The following is a 16,767-nucleotide window of genomic DNA, read 5'->3' as shown; positions in this document are numbered from 1 at the left end:
CGATTTTCAATGGATGTTTACAGCTGTTGCTCTTCATTTTGAGTTGTGGCCCATCAGCAAATGAAGGTTCTGTGTGCTTTTCTCTCCCAAACTTAACTCTTTTCACATCATCGTGGTCAACTCTACTTTGAGGAGGCATTTTTTTCCCGTCGCATTCTGAGTGCCTTCCCACCTTCCGGTCCTGTATCTGACAATGATTCTCTGCCCAGTGACACCATTGAGAATATCAAGGCAAAGATCCAAGACAAGGAAGGCATCCCCCCTGACCAGCAGAGATTGATCTTTGTTGGGAAGCAGCTGGAAGATGGCTGTACCCTGTCTGATTACAACATCCAGAAAGAATCCACCCTGCACCTGGTCCTTCATCTGAGAGGGGAGATGCAGATCTCCGTGAAGACCTTGACCTGTGAGACCATCACCCTTGAAGTAGAGCCCAGTAACACCATTGAGAATGTCAAGGTGAAGATCCAAGACAAAGAAGGCATTCCTCCTGACCAGCAGAGATTGATCTTTGCTGGGAAACAGCTGGAAGATGGGTGTACACTGCCTGACTACAACATCCAAAAAGAATCTACCCTGTACTTGGTCCTTCATTTGAGGGGAGGTGTCTAAGTGGTGCCTCCTTCCTTTTAAGCTTTCAAGAAATTTCATTGCACTTTTCTGTTAATAAAGTTGTTGCATTCCCCAAAAAAATAAAGAAAGGGAAAAAACAACCCGGAGCCGCTCATCAACCACACCACACACCAGACGGCCCGTCTAGAGACTTTTATTTATTTATTTATGTATTGCCCGTCTAGAGACCTTTATTCAGGGTAAGGAAGAGGAAGGTGACCTCTGCCAGAGAAAGAAGGCAGGAGGCAGAAGAGTAGAGAAGAGAGAGTCAACGGGAAGGGAGTGATCTTATATAGGTTCAACAGGAAGGGAGTGGTCATTGCTGGGGTAATTTAGCTGTGGCCTGTCAAAAGCCATGTTGCCTTTTAAACTATGCACCTTGTAGCTTAGGGCAGGGAAACAGAAACCTAAGATTATAAAATGGAGTTGAAGGGAAGGGAGAGGAAAGAACCCAGAAGGTACAGCCTAAAATGGCGGACCTGATATTGTAACATTTCCCCCTCTTTGGTTAAACAAGAAAAATGAATGGCCATCTCTATGATCCATGCCCATGGGAAAAGGGATGACGGTCATTTTTCCATAGCTACTTCCTGCTGACATTGGGGCAGCAAGGTTGTCTTTCTTTGGGCTTGGACTATGGTTGGTGACGGCTTTGTCATTGTTGGTGGTGTTGTAACCGGGTCAGCAGCTGGACTGAGGTTGGTTCCTCAGTCTTAGGTCTTCAGCTTGTAACAACAACTGGGTAGCAGCTTGCTGGGAAATTTGGGTATGCGGCTAACCTGCAACTGAACAAAATGAAGAACACAGGGGCAACTGCCAGTAAAGTGAGGATAACCAATAGTGGGGTTAGAATGGGAAGCAGGGAATTTAATACAGGATTATGGAACCAACTAGCAAAACCTCCATTAATGGGAAATGCTTGCAGTCCAGTAGCTATGCCTGCCCCAATCTCTAGCGCTGCTACCAGGGGTAGGATTGCTACTTGGATTGCCCAAATTTGGTGCATTTTTCCAGTATTGTAGTTTAAAAAGAATTCCATTATCTTAGTTTGTATTTCCCTGGTTGTTGAGAGTATGCACATTTTACTGTGTTCATTGGCTAATCATGTTCTCTCTTTTATGAAACACCTATTCTCATACATTGTTGCATGTAGCCATAGCTCATTTCTCTTCCCTGCTGAGGAAGATCCCATTTTGTAGCTTTATTAAAAGTAATTTTCCATTTTCCACCAAATTTGCGTTTTTCCCCAAATTTTTCAATTTTGTACTAATCCTGCTATAAATATATTTATCTCTTGGGTGTTTGTGGTTTTCTTATAGCTTCATAGGACTAGATCCTAGGATAGGAGTGTGAGTGGAGAAGAGCCTGGGGATTATCCAGTTCATCTAACAGCCAAAAGCAGAAGTCCATTTGTAAATGTTAAAGTTCTCTCTGGTCTTTCTGCACAGGGTTTTATTGAGTCTCACAAAGAGCAGGTGTTGAAAGTGTACTATTTACCTGGCATACCTGAGGTCTTTCACAGGAGCTTCCAGATTCAGATCGCCCACTTGGATCCAGAAAGTATCATTCTGAGTGGAGAGGGAATTTTCCCCCGAATCAGCCTCGATCTGCCCAGGAACCTGAAAGGTACTACTAACCCAGTTTGAGTGTTTTCCCACAAGGGGGCAGCAGATACATTTTAGCTTTGTTTATTTGACAATGGAGGGCTACTCAACTTACTTGGCTGTTCTCAACCTTCTATGGTTATTCCACAATGGCGGAAAATAAGTTGAATATGGTTTGGGGCCTGAGAGATGAGTAATGAAAGTCTAACTTTGCTTCCAAACTGTGCAATTCCAAACCAAATCAACTAACGAACCAACCAAGACCCCTCAAACAAGCCTGTTGCCACTGAGTCATTTTCAAATCACAGTGAGGCCAAATCATGGCAGTCTCATGTTAGGACCGCTGGCCAGTTTGGCTCTTACTGAATTGCTTCCTATAAAAGGAGCAGAAAATTTTACTTCCAAATGCCTTTTCCTTTGTTACATGCTCCTTCCACTAAAATCTTGAGTCGTCTTTTTCCAGTTACATACTCACAGATGGTCATTGAGAAGGCAAAGGGTGAGTGAAGCAAGTGTTGTTGAGAGATGCCATTGAGTTGGCTCTGACTCATAGCGATGCTGGGTACAACAGAATGAAAACTTGCCCCATCCTCTGCCATCCTCAGCAACTGCTGCTGTGTGAGCCCACTGTTGTCAGCCCAGCTCACTGAGGGTCTTCATCTTTTTTGCTGACCCTTTACTTTTTTAGGGAGTAGAATTCTCAGAATATAAACTATGTACAGAAAGACAACCACAGATTCTAACTCTAAAATCCCTTGGTAGTGCAAGTACTAACCAAAAGATTGGAGGTTCAAGTCCACCAGGAGTACCTTGGAAAAAGGCCTGATGAATCAACCATTGAAAGCCCTATGGAGCACAATTCTACCCTAACAACCTCGGTAGCACCTTGATTTGGAATCAACTCAATGGCAATAGTCTTGTTTGAGGGGTTTTGGTTGGTTGGTTGGTTGGTCAATTTGTATATCACTCTGCTAGTTTGTTCAAAGGTGGTCTCAAAGAATAGGGGCTCTGTCCAGGTGTAAAGAGGGTCTCAGGAAGTTAAACTCAGGGAGTCCTCTGTTCTCACTGGTTCCAGTTTTCCTTTTTTTTTGTAAAGAATTTGAGTTCTGCTCCACAGTTTTCTCCCATTCTGTCCGTGACCATCTACTCTGATGACCCTGGCCAGAACTTTCAGAGTACCACCTAGTTCTTCAAGAGTCAGTATTTGGAACATTATGCTGAATGAAATTAGTCATTTGTCCACAAAAGGACAAATATTGTATAAGAGTATGAGACCACTATTGTAAAAAGTTAAGAAAAGGTTTTCTAGATAAAAGAACATTCTATAATGGTTGTGGGGAATGGGGAGGGGTGAGCAAGCAGGGGAGAGAATATTATTCACAGGCTAGAGGGTTGATTGATGGATAGATTATGTGCTGTGGAGTTGGTTCCAACTCATAGTGACCCAGTATAGGGTTTCTGAGGCTATAAATCTTAGTGGAAGCAGAAACCCACATCTTTCTCCCACAAAACACTTGGTGGTTTCGAACTGCTGACCTTGAGGTTAGCAGCCCAACTTGTAACCAGTACTCTGGTGGCTACATGTTAACATGGGTGATGGGGCAACAATAAACAGCAAGAAGGAGACACAGGGAGGAAAGCAAGAGTTGAAGTGAATAGAGGTAAACACTGGTAACCGATGGTACATGGAGGGGATCGCAGTCATTGTAATGAAGCAAAGTGTAAGATTTGTTTAATTAAAACTGATAATCTGCCCTGTAACCTTCACCTCAATTCACAATAGAAAGTTAAAAACAAAACAAAAGAGTCAGTGTTTTGGACATAGTCCATGTTATTCTCTTCTTCCAACCCACAGGAAATGAAAAGTATGAAACCTTCTTGGATCAAGCCAAAAAAAACCTAGAGTATGACAAATATGATACAATTGCTCACTTAGAGATGACAACTGAGGAGATTCCTGAGTATGAATCTTCTGAGGTAAGATTAGTTGCACCCTGCATAGGAAGTACATGTGGGGGTGGTTATGTGCCGCGGGGTCGGTTCTGACTCATAGTGACCCTGCATAGGGTTTCTGAAGCTGTAAATCTTCATGAGAGGAGAAAGCCTCAAGTTTATTCCGTAGAATGGCTGGTAATTTCGAACTGCTGACTTTGAGGTTAGCAGCCCAACTCGTACCTGGGGATTTCAAAAGTTTCGTGGAAAAATTCCATTATTTTTTAGCTCCATTTTTCCATGAGCTTTTGAAGCCTCCTGGTATGTTCAGAAGTATAGTATGTGCAAAGACCCAGGGACAAGAAGGGCATGGTTTGTCTGCGGAACAGAGAGAAGGAGAGAATAGTTAAAGCCAAGAAGGGGAGGCAGGTAGTGGGAGGTGAGTCTGCATAGGTAGGCAGTGGCCTGGTGAATTGTTTTAAGGATTTAAGTTTTATCCTGAAAGCAACAGAAAGCTTCAGAAGCCTTTTAAGTGCAGCATATTTGGATTTGTGTATTTAAAAGATCCCTCTGGATGCCTCGTGAAGCTTGGTGTAGCAGGAGGATTTGGAAACATGAAAGTAGATATGGGGAGATCCATTGTTTAAAAAGCTAATGAAGTGCTTCTGGTGAGAGATGATGGTGGTGTGAACAAAGATGGTGGTAGAGAGGAGTGGGTGGACTCAAAAAATATCTTGGAGGTAGAAATGTCAGGCGTTATGGAGTCATTGAATGTGAAAGTGAGAGGATAGTCACCTCCTGTGTCTTGTTCAAGTAATTTAAGGAGGAGGCCCAGAGATAGGAAACTCAGGAAGAGAAGCACGTTGTGGTGGGGAGGGAGAGGACAGTAAGATTGTTTATCACTGAGCATAAGATTTTTGCGCGCCATCCAAGTGGAGGCAACCAATAAGGAGTCAGAGCCACTGCTGTGGACCTGGAGGAGAAGACGAAGCTGGAGAAAAAGATTCGAGAATCTAGGGATCATCACTGTAGTCCCAAGAAGCAGTGAGATTCCCTAGGGAAGGTATCAAGTGAGCAGAGAAGAGGGAATGCATTCAGAACAGAACCCTCAGGTGCTCCAGCATCCAAGGGGTGAAGAGTGGTAATCAGATAAGTTCTGGAAAAATCCGGAATGTGTGCTGACACAGACTCGGTTTCTCAAGAGAAGGAGTGTCCCAGTCTGTAAATAGAAGCTACCTCGATGATATGATATAAAGGCAAAATCTCAAAATAGCTTCTCTCACCATTCCCTGAAAGGCCTTTTCTGATCATCTCTCCCTGTGTTCTTCTTTTTTAAATGCAAATGAGTGTAGGAATATTGTCCTACAGGAGAATTATACAGATACTATGGGTCAGAACTGATTTGACGGCACGTAACAACAATAAATATAGAGAGAGCCCATAGGCCTGGATTAGAGGAGCTCTGAAATTGAGATGAAAAGTGTGGGGGAGACTAGGAGCCCCAAAGGGCATTTGCAAAGCCCTGCTTTACAGAAGCCTAGTTCTGTACAAGATGCCATACCTATCCCTTTTTCCTCCAAACCAAACCCACTGCCATCAAGTTGATTCCGACTCACAGCAACCATATGTTGTTGTTAAGTAAAGTCTATTCCGACTCATAACAACTCTGTATAGGGTTTCCAAGAAGCGACTGGTGGGTTTGAACCACCGACATTGTGGTTCGCAGTCCTCTAGACAACCATTAAAATTCTCTGTTGCTATGCTTTTGTTATTTCAAGAATGCTGTTCAAATGGAATCACATAGTATGTAACCTTTGGAAGAATGACTTTTCCTCTCAGTATAATGCCCTTCAGATTCATCCAGGTTGTTGCATGTCTCAGTAGTTCATTCTGTTTTATTGCTGAGTAGTATTCCATAGTTTAGATGTACAGTAGTTTGCTGACCACTCCTTCCGCCATGTAACTTTTAGTATCAGAAATAGACTGTATATATATTTATGTCATAAATGGCTTTTTGGAGCTATGAAAAGTTAACTCGTTTTTCATGTTCCAGGAACTCATTTTTGCCCTCCTAAGGGTGATGTTGTCCTTTTGGAAGATAAATGTTCTGGAGGAATGTTCTGACTCTCTCTTCTCTCTTACTGCAGTTTAGTGCTCATCTCCAGATGGAAGTAGAGAGACTTATAGTCCAAGAGTATGCCCTACAATATCAGAAAATGGTGACCACCGATCCCACAGATGACTCCTGCCTCATTCATCGGAGTCGTCGGAAACTGACCAAGTGAGCTCCTTTTCATGTTGTGTTTGTGTGAGAGTGAATCGGAGCAGTGTGCTGACCTGTGCAGGGGGCTCCCCTGGAAATAATACTTGATCTTCTAGAAGTGAAATCCTCTAGCCCCCCTTACCTGCCTCCCCTAGTATCATGCCAACCAGGCAGGTGTGTGCCTCTTAAAGTCAGAAGATTCCAACTTTGTCAGATGGCCAGGCCATTTCAGGTCCATGAGGACTCACACAGATGCTCAGAAACAGCAGTGTGGGTTTCTGGGGGAAGTCTCTTGACCCTAGTCTCCATTCTGGTGGCCACTGGTCACTGTCTACCCCAGGAAATAAAAGTATGTACAGTAGATGCGACAGGATCTCACCTCTCTCACTTTGGGGAAAGAAAGCTTCCAGATTTGAACGTGACCGATACGGAGGTTTCTGAACTGTTTCAGAGTCCAGCTGCCAGAGTATATCCTGGACTTTGGTTACATTATCCTTGGTGACGTCCGAACACACATCATCAAGATCACCAACACCAGCCACTTCCCAGTGTCCTTTCGAGCAGAAAAGCGTGTCCTTCATGACACAGGTAACCAGACTGGGGAGACCCCTTCCTATTGCATCTTAGCACGTTTAACAAGGTCCCCATTTGTATTGTGGTTTGCGATCAATATTAGTGTTTCTTCTGGGCTCAGCTGAAAAAATGGATGGGCCATTCAGTGATGCCTTGAATAGTCACCCTGATCCAGAGGGGGGCCTATCTGCATCCCCTATTGTTTGCTACTTCGCTTTCCCAAGAAGAAATTGTGGTTTTCTCACTGTCTTGGTCCAGGCTTCAGTACTGAGCTAGATCGTGTAAAGAATCTGCCTTACTGTGAAACGGAAACCTTTGAAGTGCGGTTTGACCCACAAGGGACAAATCTTTCTGTTGGAAACAAAGAAGTTACAATGCCCATCAAGGTAAGATGTACCACTGGGTCAAATTAGCCATCGTTGGCCTCTCGTTCTGTGTACAGATTGTCCCTGGGATGAGCTAGTGATTATGTTAGATCTATGATTCACCCTCCTCTCTTCATCCAAACACCAGTCACGTGATAACAGTAATTCTACGTCTACTATAGGTGGTTGGAGGACCAACAATTCAGGTCTGTCTCAAAGCCAAAGTGACCATCCCAACCATGACGCTGTCTTGTGGAAAAGTGGAATTTGCCACAATTCAGAGTGGACAATGCCTTGTGGAAACTATTCAACTTACCAATCAAATCCAAGTCCCTTGTGAATGGTTTGTCCAAGCCATTAAGCCTGTTGACAAGGTAAGTGCCCTGTGGCCCATTGGTCCCCTTTTCTCCGTTGCCAGGTCTTCCTGATTTGTAATTGTAGGGTTTCATTCTCATCATTTCACAATTCTGCTTGGTCTTTTCATTGCCTCCTAACTAAAATCTAGACCTTTAGTTGAGCACTCAAAGTTCTGTCAGGCCCTGCTATCTGGGTGAGTGCTTCATTCATCTCTGTATTCCCTGGGGTCTACTGTCCCTGGCACCTGGGAGGTACTCAGTAAATGCCGGTGAAATTCGTCTATTTTCCATAGAGGACAACCTAATTGTCTAATATTTACAACCCAGCTGGGGAAGCACATGCCAAAGTACTTAAGACGGAAACTACGTGCTGAATTAAAGCCAAAGACACGGATCTTTGAGGTTCAACCCACTTCTGGAGTCCTGGACCCTGGTGAGAAGTCCAATGTGCAAGTGAAATTCATGCCCAAAGAAGAGGTGAGCTGTGAAGAAATATGATTTCATTCGGATTCTCTGGGTCTCTTTAAGATTGGGTCTGTGTTTGCTTGGGTCTCCAGGGAAGTTTGGGGTGACCTGTGCCTTGAAATCCTGACTATGGCATCTTTGGAGCTTCTAGTTCACACAGAAGCTATGCGGTCCACTGGTTAAGAGCACAACTGTCCCTCTGCCCTGCTCTTAGAGGCTGCAGGTTTTCACACAAATTATGGAGTGTCTCTAAGCCTCAGTGTACTTATAGTTAGATTGGAAATAATAATCATATGTACCCCAGACCCCTTTTTGCTACTCTGAAATCCAGTAAACTCTGAAAACTGAAAAACGTTTAGTAAGTTTCAGACCAAAATTCATCTGACAGGAAAATCTCCCCCTAACTGATATGAGATAATTTATTCAAACATTGTTGATATTAAGTACCGATGAGTTGTTTCAACTCTGAGCAACCCTATATAGGGTTTCTAAGGAGTGCCTAGTGAGCTTGAATCACCAACCTTGCAGTTCAGACCAACCTTGCAGTCCAGTGCATTAGCCCACAGCACCACGCCAGGACTCCATCACCTGCAGCAATAGTCATGTGTTTGGATTACAGGGGACCTTCCATAAACTCACTGAGGACATTAGGTAATAAAGAGCTCTGGTAGTATAGTGGTTATGAATCGGGCTGCTAACCTCAAGGTTGGCAGTTCGAAACTACCAGCTGTTCTGCAGGACAAAAAGATGAGGCTTTCTGCTCCTGTAAAGATTTACAACCTCGGAAACCCTGTACAGGGTCGCTATGAATCAGAACCAACTCCATGGTACTTAACAAAAACAACAACACTGTGTTTACCTATTTAAAATGTGAATTTGAAAGTATCTGAGCCCCCAGGTTTCAAATGGGCGATTACTAACCTGTAATAGTCACCTCCTAGGATTATTTTACGGAGCTCTGGTAGCATAGTGGTTATGAATCGGGCTGTTAACCTCAAGGTCGGCAGTTCGAAACTACCAGCTGTTCTGCTCCCGTAAAGATTTATAGCCTCAGAAACTCTATGCAGGGTCACTATGAGTTGGAACCGACTCCATGGCACATCACCACCACTGGGATCATTTTCAAGATGAACTAAAGTGAATAAAATACATAGCATTCTCCTCTATATATAGTGAATGTGTCCATAACTATGAGGCATTATTATCAATCGTCATAGTACTAATAAGTACTTCCTGGTGGACAGCCTCCCAGGGCTTCATAACTGTTCCTTTTCTGAGTATTATCAGTACAAAGCTACTCCTGACTAAGAACACAGCAAACAGTAACAATACCGTAGAACCAGAGTGATAACAAGAGGTTACTCTGTGAAGGCTTCGGCTCAAAGCCTAAGACATTTGGGATATATTTTTCTGTCTCTTGTGGCCTTTTATAAGATAAGTCAATGGACATTTTCTAAAATATCTGTAGTTAACTCTCATTTTCTGCTTACAGCTTTGAGGAAACGTATTTAAATCTTCAAATAATGAGTAGAATTAAAAAAGAGGAAAAGTCATTGACTTCGTATTTCATTCTAAAATCAAGCCCATTTCCTATTGCTGTCAAAATCTCCCCCAACCCTGTTAAAAGGGAATTAATTACATGTTTGTCATTCTTAGAGAGTCTTTAGACTATCAGGTGATTTACTCAAGATTTTAGATTTTTTCCATGACTGAATAAGCTATAGACAGTACCAGGGAATTATCAATAATTGTGGTAAAAATAGATCTATCCAGGCAGTTCCTTAACTAGTGAGCTGGATTTGACCAAAGCCCATAAAATGTTTTCATCAGTTGGAAGATGAACTTACAAGGAGTTTTTTAGCCTTCTCTCTCAGCCATGCATTCCTACATCTTCATCACCTTCAGCAGCACAAGAGACATCTACACTCATTGCTCTCAGTCATAAGAAAAGGTCTAAATGCAGTCAGCATGCTCTGGTACAAAACAAGGAACTGAGTGAACTATCCTAGAAAGATTTCCTTTAAGAAGTATAGAAGTGTAGATAGGGACGGGCAACATAGACATTGGCTACCTAAAATGAGGGGACGATAAAGGCACCAAGGGACTGGCTTACAAGTTTTCAAGAGGGAGTTTAGTTTAAGAGTGTGTGGGGGAAGATAGAGTCCCCACTGAATAGTTTTCATCTTATCTAGATGGGTCTGGTAAAAAGAGATGAGGATACAATTCTTATGATTCGATAGTGAGTAATTGCTATCATGACTAATTGTGACTGTCACAATTGTAAAGGTAGAAGTTTTGTAACAAAAACAGGGGAGTGGTTAATTTTATAGACCAGAAACAGAGGACTGAGAGCTGATGCCCAAGAGGCAGACTTGCAGAATGTGCCCTTTGGTGGTGTAAATTATTATGAGTGTTGGGAAAAAAAAAAAAAAAAGAACTAAAATGAGTAGAGAGAAATACTGTTAACTGATGGTACATGGAGGGGATTATAATCATTGTAATGAAACAAGGTGTATGTTGAATGTAAAACTGATGATCTGTCCTGTAAATGTTCACTCAATTCACAATAAAAACCTTAAAATAAATTTTTTTTTAAAGTATAGAAGTTTAGGTCATAAGATGATAAATCCACAACTATGTAAAAACCCCTTCTAACCCGGTCATTCAGTCTCTGTTTCTGCCCATTTGTGAGTATCTGTGTGTGTGTGTGTCCACATCCACCCGATTTTCTCCCATGAGTTAAGACAGTTACAAACACCTCTAATTTCAAAGCTAATCAAGGTCCCCAAACTGAAGTCAGCCCAACTATATCAGAATGTCTTGGAATATGGTTAAAAATGCAGAATCCCAAGAATTCCCCCACCCCTCTAGGAATAGAACCAGTGAATCTGTGTTTTATGAAGTTCCTCAGTGAAGCAATGTAGCTTTCTAATGTAAGAAATCATTGACTGTAAAGTTGATTTCTTTACCACTTTGAGAACACTGAGCACAGCATCACTACTAGCTGGTGTTCTGAAGGCTGTAGCTCATCAGTCCCAGACGTGCTGCATAACTGTTCTCCTACCTTCAGATAATGGGAATGAATGTGTTAATTTGGGCTCTCCCAGATGCAGACCTGGAGACAAGGATTTGAATGCAAATAGGACACATTGGTAGGGAAGGAAAAGGAGATAAATGAAAGAAGGCAGCCATCAAGGGACTTGAACTAGGACTTGATCCCACTGGGAAACTCCAGTGGAATATACCTGGTGGCAAAAGATTGACAGTTCAAACCCACCCAGTGACTCTGCAGGAGAAAAGACCTGATCATCTGCTTCCATAAAAATTAGGGCCTAGAAGACCCTGTGAGGCAGTTCTGTCTCTTGGGGTGAACCAAAAATCAATGGTACCTACCAGCAACAGGGGAGAAAGATGTACTTATACAGTAACTTTTCAGAGTCATCAGTTGAGAACTACTCCAGGGGAAGTTCTGCCCTGCCATGTCCATCGTCTTCCATGCTTTCCATGGCATGTAACAGAGAAATAATATGTGTCTTCTACTTACCTGATTTCATGCTTTCCAGAAGTTCTACAGCCAAACGCTGGTGTTCCAGATTGCTCAGAGCCCTCAGAAGCTGACGCTACTGGCACAAGGACAAGGTCTGGAGCCTCGCCTGGAATTTAATCCTTCAGTTCTGGAGCTGGGACCACTGCTGCCCTATGCACCTGGAGATGAGGCCGAATTGGTGGTGAAGAATCCCTGCAACTTTCCCATTGAGTTTTACTCCTTAGAATTTGACCAGCAATATCTCATAGAAGAGAAGGTAAGCAGAGGTCCAAACTGACTTCCATGTTCCTAGGTGTGCAGGGCTCTGCCATGCCTCAATGGTGTTCTCCCTCTGCAGGGGAGGACTTTCTCTTGGCCTTTCCCACTTCCTTCCCCTAACTAAGTGCAAAGATCAATCCGAAAGGCTTAGCTTTAGATTCTTTAGTATTTTCTGTGCACACAGTCACATCTTCGTGGAATAACACTTTTATTTTTTTCTTTCCCAGCCTTCATTCCATTTATTTAATCTTGTTTCATTGCACCAACTAGGATCTCCAGTACAGTAGTGTGAATGGAAATGAAAGTAAGCAGGCACTCTTGTCTCTTTCCTGATCTCAGAGGGAAACAGTCAATATCTCATCATTAAATATAATGTTTGCTGTAGGATTTTATAGGTAATTGTCAGCAGATTAACGGTGTTCCTTTCTGTTCTTCATCTGCTAGACATTTAGTTTGTTAATTACAAAGGAGTGTTGATTTTATCAAATGCTTTTTCTGCTTCCATCGAGATAGTAATGGGATTTTTTTTCTGCATTTTTCTGCGTATATTTACTCAATTATTTCATCACACTTACTCATTCTGTATGCTGAGCAAATAATCTAAGAAGCTGGATTATATGAAGAAATATGTGGCATCAGGATTGGAGTAAAGCTCATTAACAACCTGAGATAATGCAGATGATACAACGTTACTTGATGAGAGCAAAGAGGGCTTAAACTACTTACTGATGAAGATCAAAGACCTCAGCCTTTTTGGTATGAGTAAATGTAAAGAAAACAGAATTTTCACCACTGGAGCAATAAATAACATCATGATAAATGGAGAAAAGATTGAGTTGTCAAAGACTTCATTTTGCTTGGATTTGCCATCAACACTCATGGAAGCATCAGTCAAGAAATCAAAATGCTTTAGACAAATCTGCTGCACAAGACCTCTTTAAAGTGTTCAAGAGTAAAGATGTCAGTTTGAGGACTAAAGTGCTCCTGACCCAAGCCATGGTATTTTCAGTCACTTCATTCGCATGTGAAATTTTGACAATGAGTAAGGAAGATCGTAGGAGAACCGATGCACTTGAATTATGGTGTTGGAGAAGAATATTGAAGGTACCATGGACTGACTGCCAGAAGAACATACAGGTCTGTATTGGGAGAAGTACAGCTGGGATACTCCTTAGATAGAAGCAAAGATGGTGAGACTTAGTCTCTTATGCTTCAGACATATTATCAGGAGGGACCAGTCACCATGTTTATCAGGACACCATGTTTGGTAAAGTGGAAAGTCGATGGAAAAGAAAGACTTCCAACGAGATGGACTGACACAGTGGCAGCAACAGTGAGCTCAAGCGTAACAACAATTGTGAGGATGGTACAGGACCAGACAGTGTTCCATTCTGTTGTACATAAGGGTTGCTTGAAACCTACCAGCCTCTCCTGGGAAACCCTATACTGGATCGCTATGAGTCGGAAGCGACTTGACAGCACTTAACAAATAGCATAAGTAGGGCTGGAAGGATCTTATACGCCCCAAAAACCTTGCTTTTGCTTGCCAAACCTTTCTCTATTCAAAGGGTAAAAGGAATAGTGTCCTTTATTTTGGTCCCATTTTCACCACTGAAAAAGCTATCGTTCAAGCCAGTTAAAGCTGTTGTTTTGTTTTTATTAGTACAGCCTGTATCTTTTCTTTTAGCTTTTTATTTTGAAATTAGTGTGGATTCTTAGGAACTTGGGAAGATAGCATGGGTAGTACCTTTCATCCAGGTTCCCCCAGTGCCTACGTTATGTGTAACTAAGATACAGTATCAGAACCATGACGTTAAAATTGGTAGACGACATGCAGTTTTATTGCATGTGTAGATTTGTATAACCATCACCACAACCAAGATATAGTTTCATTCCATCAGCACCAAGATCTTGCTCATGCTGCCTCTTCAGTGTCAAACTCACCCTTCTATTTCACCCACTTCCACCCTCAGTCTCTAACCCCTGGCAACTAGTCGTCTTTTTTCCTTATCTATAATGGAGCATTCATCCTGCAGGGGGCTCTGGGCAGCTCACCACAGCATCCACTACACATCTGATTGTCCCACATCCCTCCATGGTCTTTTTGCACTCACCCCTAAACTTGATCTCTGCATTTCTAGAACAGTTTCATCAATTGCTCCCAAAGAGACTTCTTACATCTCCACTTAAATCTTTCTTTACTTCAAAGTCAGAAATATCTTCTGTTATATTTTAGTAAAAGTCTCAACCTTTTGTTATTGGCAGTTCTGAATCCAGCAAGAGTTGATTTTTATGAGTGAGGTAAGGAAGAACCCTGAGTATGGTTTTCCATATGAATAATTTATTGAATATTCCTTCCTGTCCCCCACTCGTCTGCCCTACCACTTCTGCCCTTTATCAGAGTTCCCTTTATGAACAAGTCTGTCCTGAGCTCTGCCTACTGTTTCATTTGTCACTGTGTCTATCCATGCATCGGTTCCACCCTGACTGTTATTACGACAGCTTTATAATAATTATAATAATCTAACCCACTGTCTGATAGGGCGAGTCCTCTCTCTTTGGTCTTCCTCTGTAGCGATTTAACTCATTGCTGCCCTTTGTTCTCACAGTCATCTCACAAGCAGTGACTTTGGAGCATCTAAAGATGGTGAACCAGGAGAAGAATTACCTACCAAGACAGTTTTAATACCAATAAATTAGATTGTGTAGGAAGTAAATACCTTCTAGAATTTCATTTTACTGTGTTTAATAAATATATTCACGTATACATTGGTGTGGCGCTGTAGGATAGCCACCATCCACTCCTCAGAAACCGTATTTAGGGTTGCTATGAGTCAGAACCGACTTGACAGCATGTAACATAACGACAATATACACTACAGTAGCCAGGTTTAGAAAAACAAACCACAGGCTGCCCAGTGAAATCTGAATTTCCAAAAAGCAACTTTGTTTTGTAGTATAAGTATGTCGCAGATAGGGCCCTGGTGGTGCACTGTTAAGCACTTGACTGCTAAGTAAAACATTGGTGGTTCAGACCTACTAGCGGTTCCATGGGAGAAAAACCTGACAACCTGTTTCCATACAGATCCCAGCCTCTGAAACCCCTCCAGGCGGCTCTCCTCTGTCCTATAGTGTGGGGGTGAGTCAGAGGCCACTGAACCGCACATAACAACAACATATGCTGAATACTGCACGGTGTTATTAATGGTGTTGAATTCCTACTCATAACAACCCTGTATAAGGTTTCTGAGGAGGGCCTGGTGCTTAGCAGTCCAGTGCTTATCCTACAGCGCCACACCAGGGACATCTTTATGCTAAAGAAGCATCTAGTGCTTATCTGACACTCAGATTTAACATGGCAGCTCGTATTTTATCTGACAACCTTAGCACATGCACACGTAGACACCTACACACACATACTCAAACATGCTTCATGCATGGAAACCTCTGAAAGCCCAAACCCAAAGGAACAACCTTGGTTTTCCAGCTCTCATAAGTTTTCCACTTTTTACAGCGTCCAATCTTAGTGCTTTTCTATTGCTCATTTTAGTGGAAAATATTTGCATTTTCTTTCTCCGGCATATTTCCATCTTAGGCAGGTTCTAGCTGTTGCAGGTTTTACTGTACTCTTTCCCTGGTCTTCCTTCCCTGGATGTTCTATCAATGCGGCAGCAACCTGGCCTGGTATAATATTGCCAACCACACTACTTTTTAAGTCTGTGTCACTCCAGGTGGAGAATGGAGTTGTGTACTTTTGTCATTGGGGGAGGGAGGACAAAAATAGTGTAGATTGTTTTAAAAAAAAAAAAAAAAAAGTTTTTTCCACCTATAAAATGTCCAGGTTCACATGGAGCAAAATAAAGATCCTATATCCCCTCAGGTACAGAGCTCAGCTTTTTGGCCCCCTTAAAACAGCACCCTCACTTTGGAATTCAGAAAATATTTGTCCAAACTCCAGCATCAAACGGAGGCAGAAGCAGAAGCCCCCAATGAATGAGCAGCAGCAACTTCCAGTGAGAACCACGGTCTGCGTTCTCCCCTCCCACAGATCTTACGGAAGCTGAAGGGTTATGATTCCTTCAACACCCTGCTGCTGCCTCCCCGCATCCCTGGGGAGAAGCTGCCGCTGGAGGTGTATGAGTACTTTAAGGAGCTGAAGCGGTCCAAAGAGGAGCAGATGAAGGCAAGGTACATGGAGAGCCTCACTCAGGACAATGGTAAGAGCTCAACCCCGGAACCCCCGGCTCCAGCCACTGCCTTGCCCTTTCAGGTCACTCTGGCCATAGACCGACCAATTTCTGAGCACCTTCTCTTGCCAGGCAAGTGCTAGGTGAAATATGTATTTTATTCCTAACGCTGACAAAATCATCCTGTTACCCCCAGTTTGTGGATCGGAGACTGGGGCACATTCTGCTGGGTCTAGAATCCAGGCAAATGTAACCCACTGCCCCGAGTCAATTCCCACTCATAGCAACCCTGTATAGGGTTTCTGATGCTTTAGCCTCATTTTACACCCATGGAGGTAGGTTTGAACTGCCAACCTTACAGCACCACCAAGGCATAAAATGAGCACTGGCTTGCGAACCACAAGATCCACGGTTTGAGTCCGCCAGCCACTCCAGGGAAAAAGGTGAAGCTTTCTGCTCTTGTGAAGGTTCACAACCTCAGAAACCCTATACTGGGCCACTATCAGTCAGATCCGATTCGACAGTACTTAACAGCAACAAATATATGTATATGTGCACATACATTATATATATACACACACACAAGCAAACACACACAGTGGTAG

General features: G+C 42.7%; 2 protein-coding genes across 2 annotated transcripts in view; both read left to right on the top strand.

Moving 5' to 3' along the window:
- The window catches only part of LOC102817089 (polyubiquitin-B-like), a 3,951-nt gene extending 3,339 nt beyond the window's left edge, over positions 1-612 (top strand). Inside the window, exon 2 of the mRNA XM_006860250.1 lies at positions 210-612. Coding sequence (XP_006860312.1) covers positions 210-612 — 403 coding nt within the window. The remainder of the gene's footprint in view (positions 1-209) is intronic.
- The window catches only part of HYDIN (HYDIN, axonemal central pair apparatus protein), a 402,001-nt gene that overhangs the window by 258,955 nt on the left and 126,279 nt on the right, over positions 1-16,767 (top strand). Inside the window, exons 28-36 of the mRNA XM_006860316.1 lie at positions 2,061-2,238; positions 4,072-4,193; positions 6,296-6,429; positions 6,863-6,999; positions 7,243-7,370; positions 7,532-7,723; positions 8,033-8,182; positions 11,734-11,973; positions 16,024-16,192. Of these exons, the coding sequence (XP_006860378.1) occupies positions 2,061-2,238; positions 4,072-4,193; positions 6,296-6,429; positions 6,863-6,999; positions 7,243-7,370; positions 7,532-7,723; positions 8,033-8,182; positions 11,734-11,973; positions 16,024-16,192 (1,450 nt within the window). The remainder of the gene's footprint in view (positions 1-2,060; positions 2,239-4,071; positions 4,194-6,295; positions 6,430-6,862; positions 7,000-7,242; positions 7,371-7,531; positions 7,724-8,032; positions 8,183-11,733; positions 11,974-16,023; positions 16,193-16,767) is intronic.

This window comes from Chrysochloris asiatica, unplaced genomic scaffold (genome assembly GCF_000296735.1).
Source record: "Chrysochloris asiatica unplaced genomic scaffold, ChrAsi1.0 scaffold00037, whole genome shotgun sequence".
Taxonomy (NCBI): Eukaryota; Metazoa; Chordata; class Mammalia; order Afrosoricida; family Chrysochloridae; genus Chrysochloris; species Chrysochloris asiatica.
The sequence above is the reverse complement of the archived record's forward strand: the minus strand, read 5'-3'. Positions and strand labels throughout refer to the sequence as shown.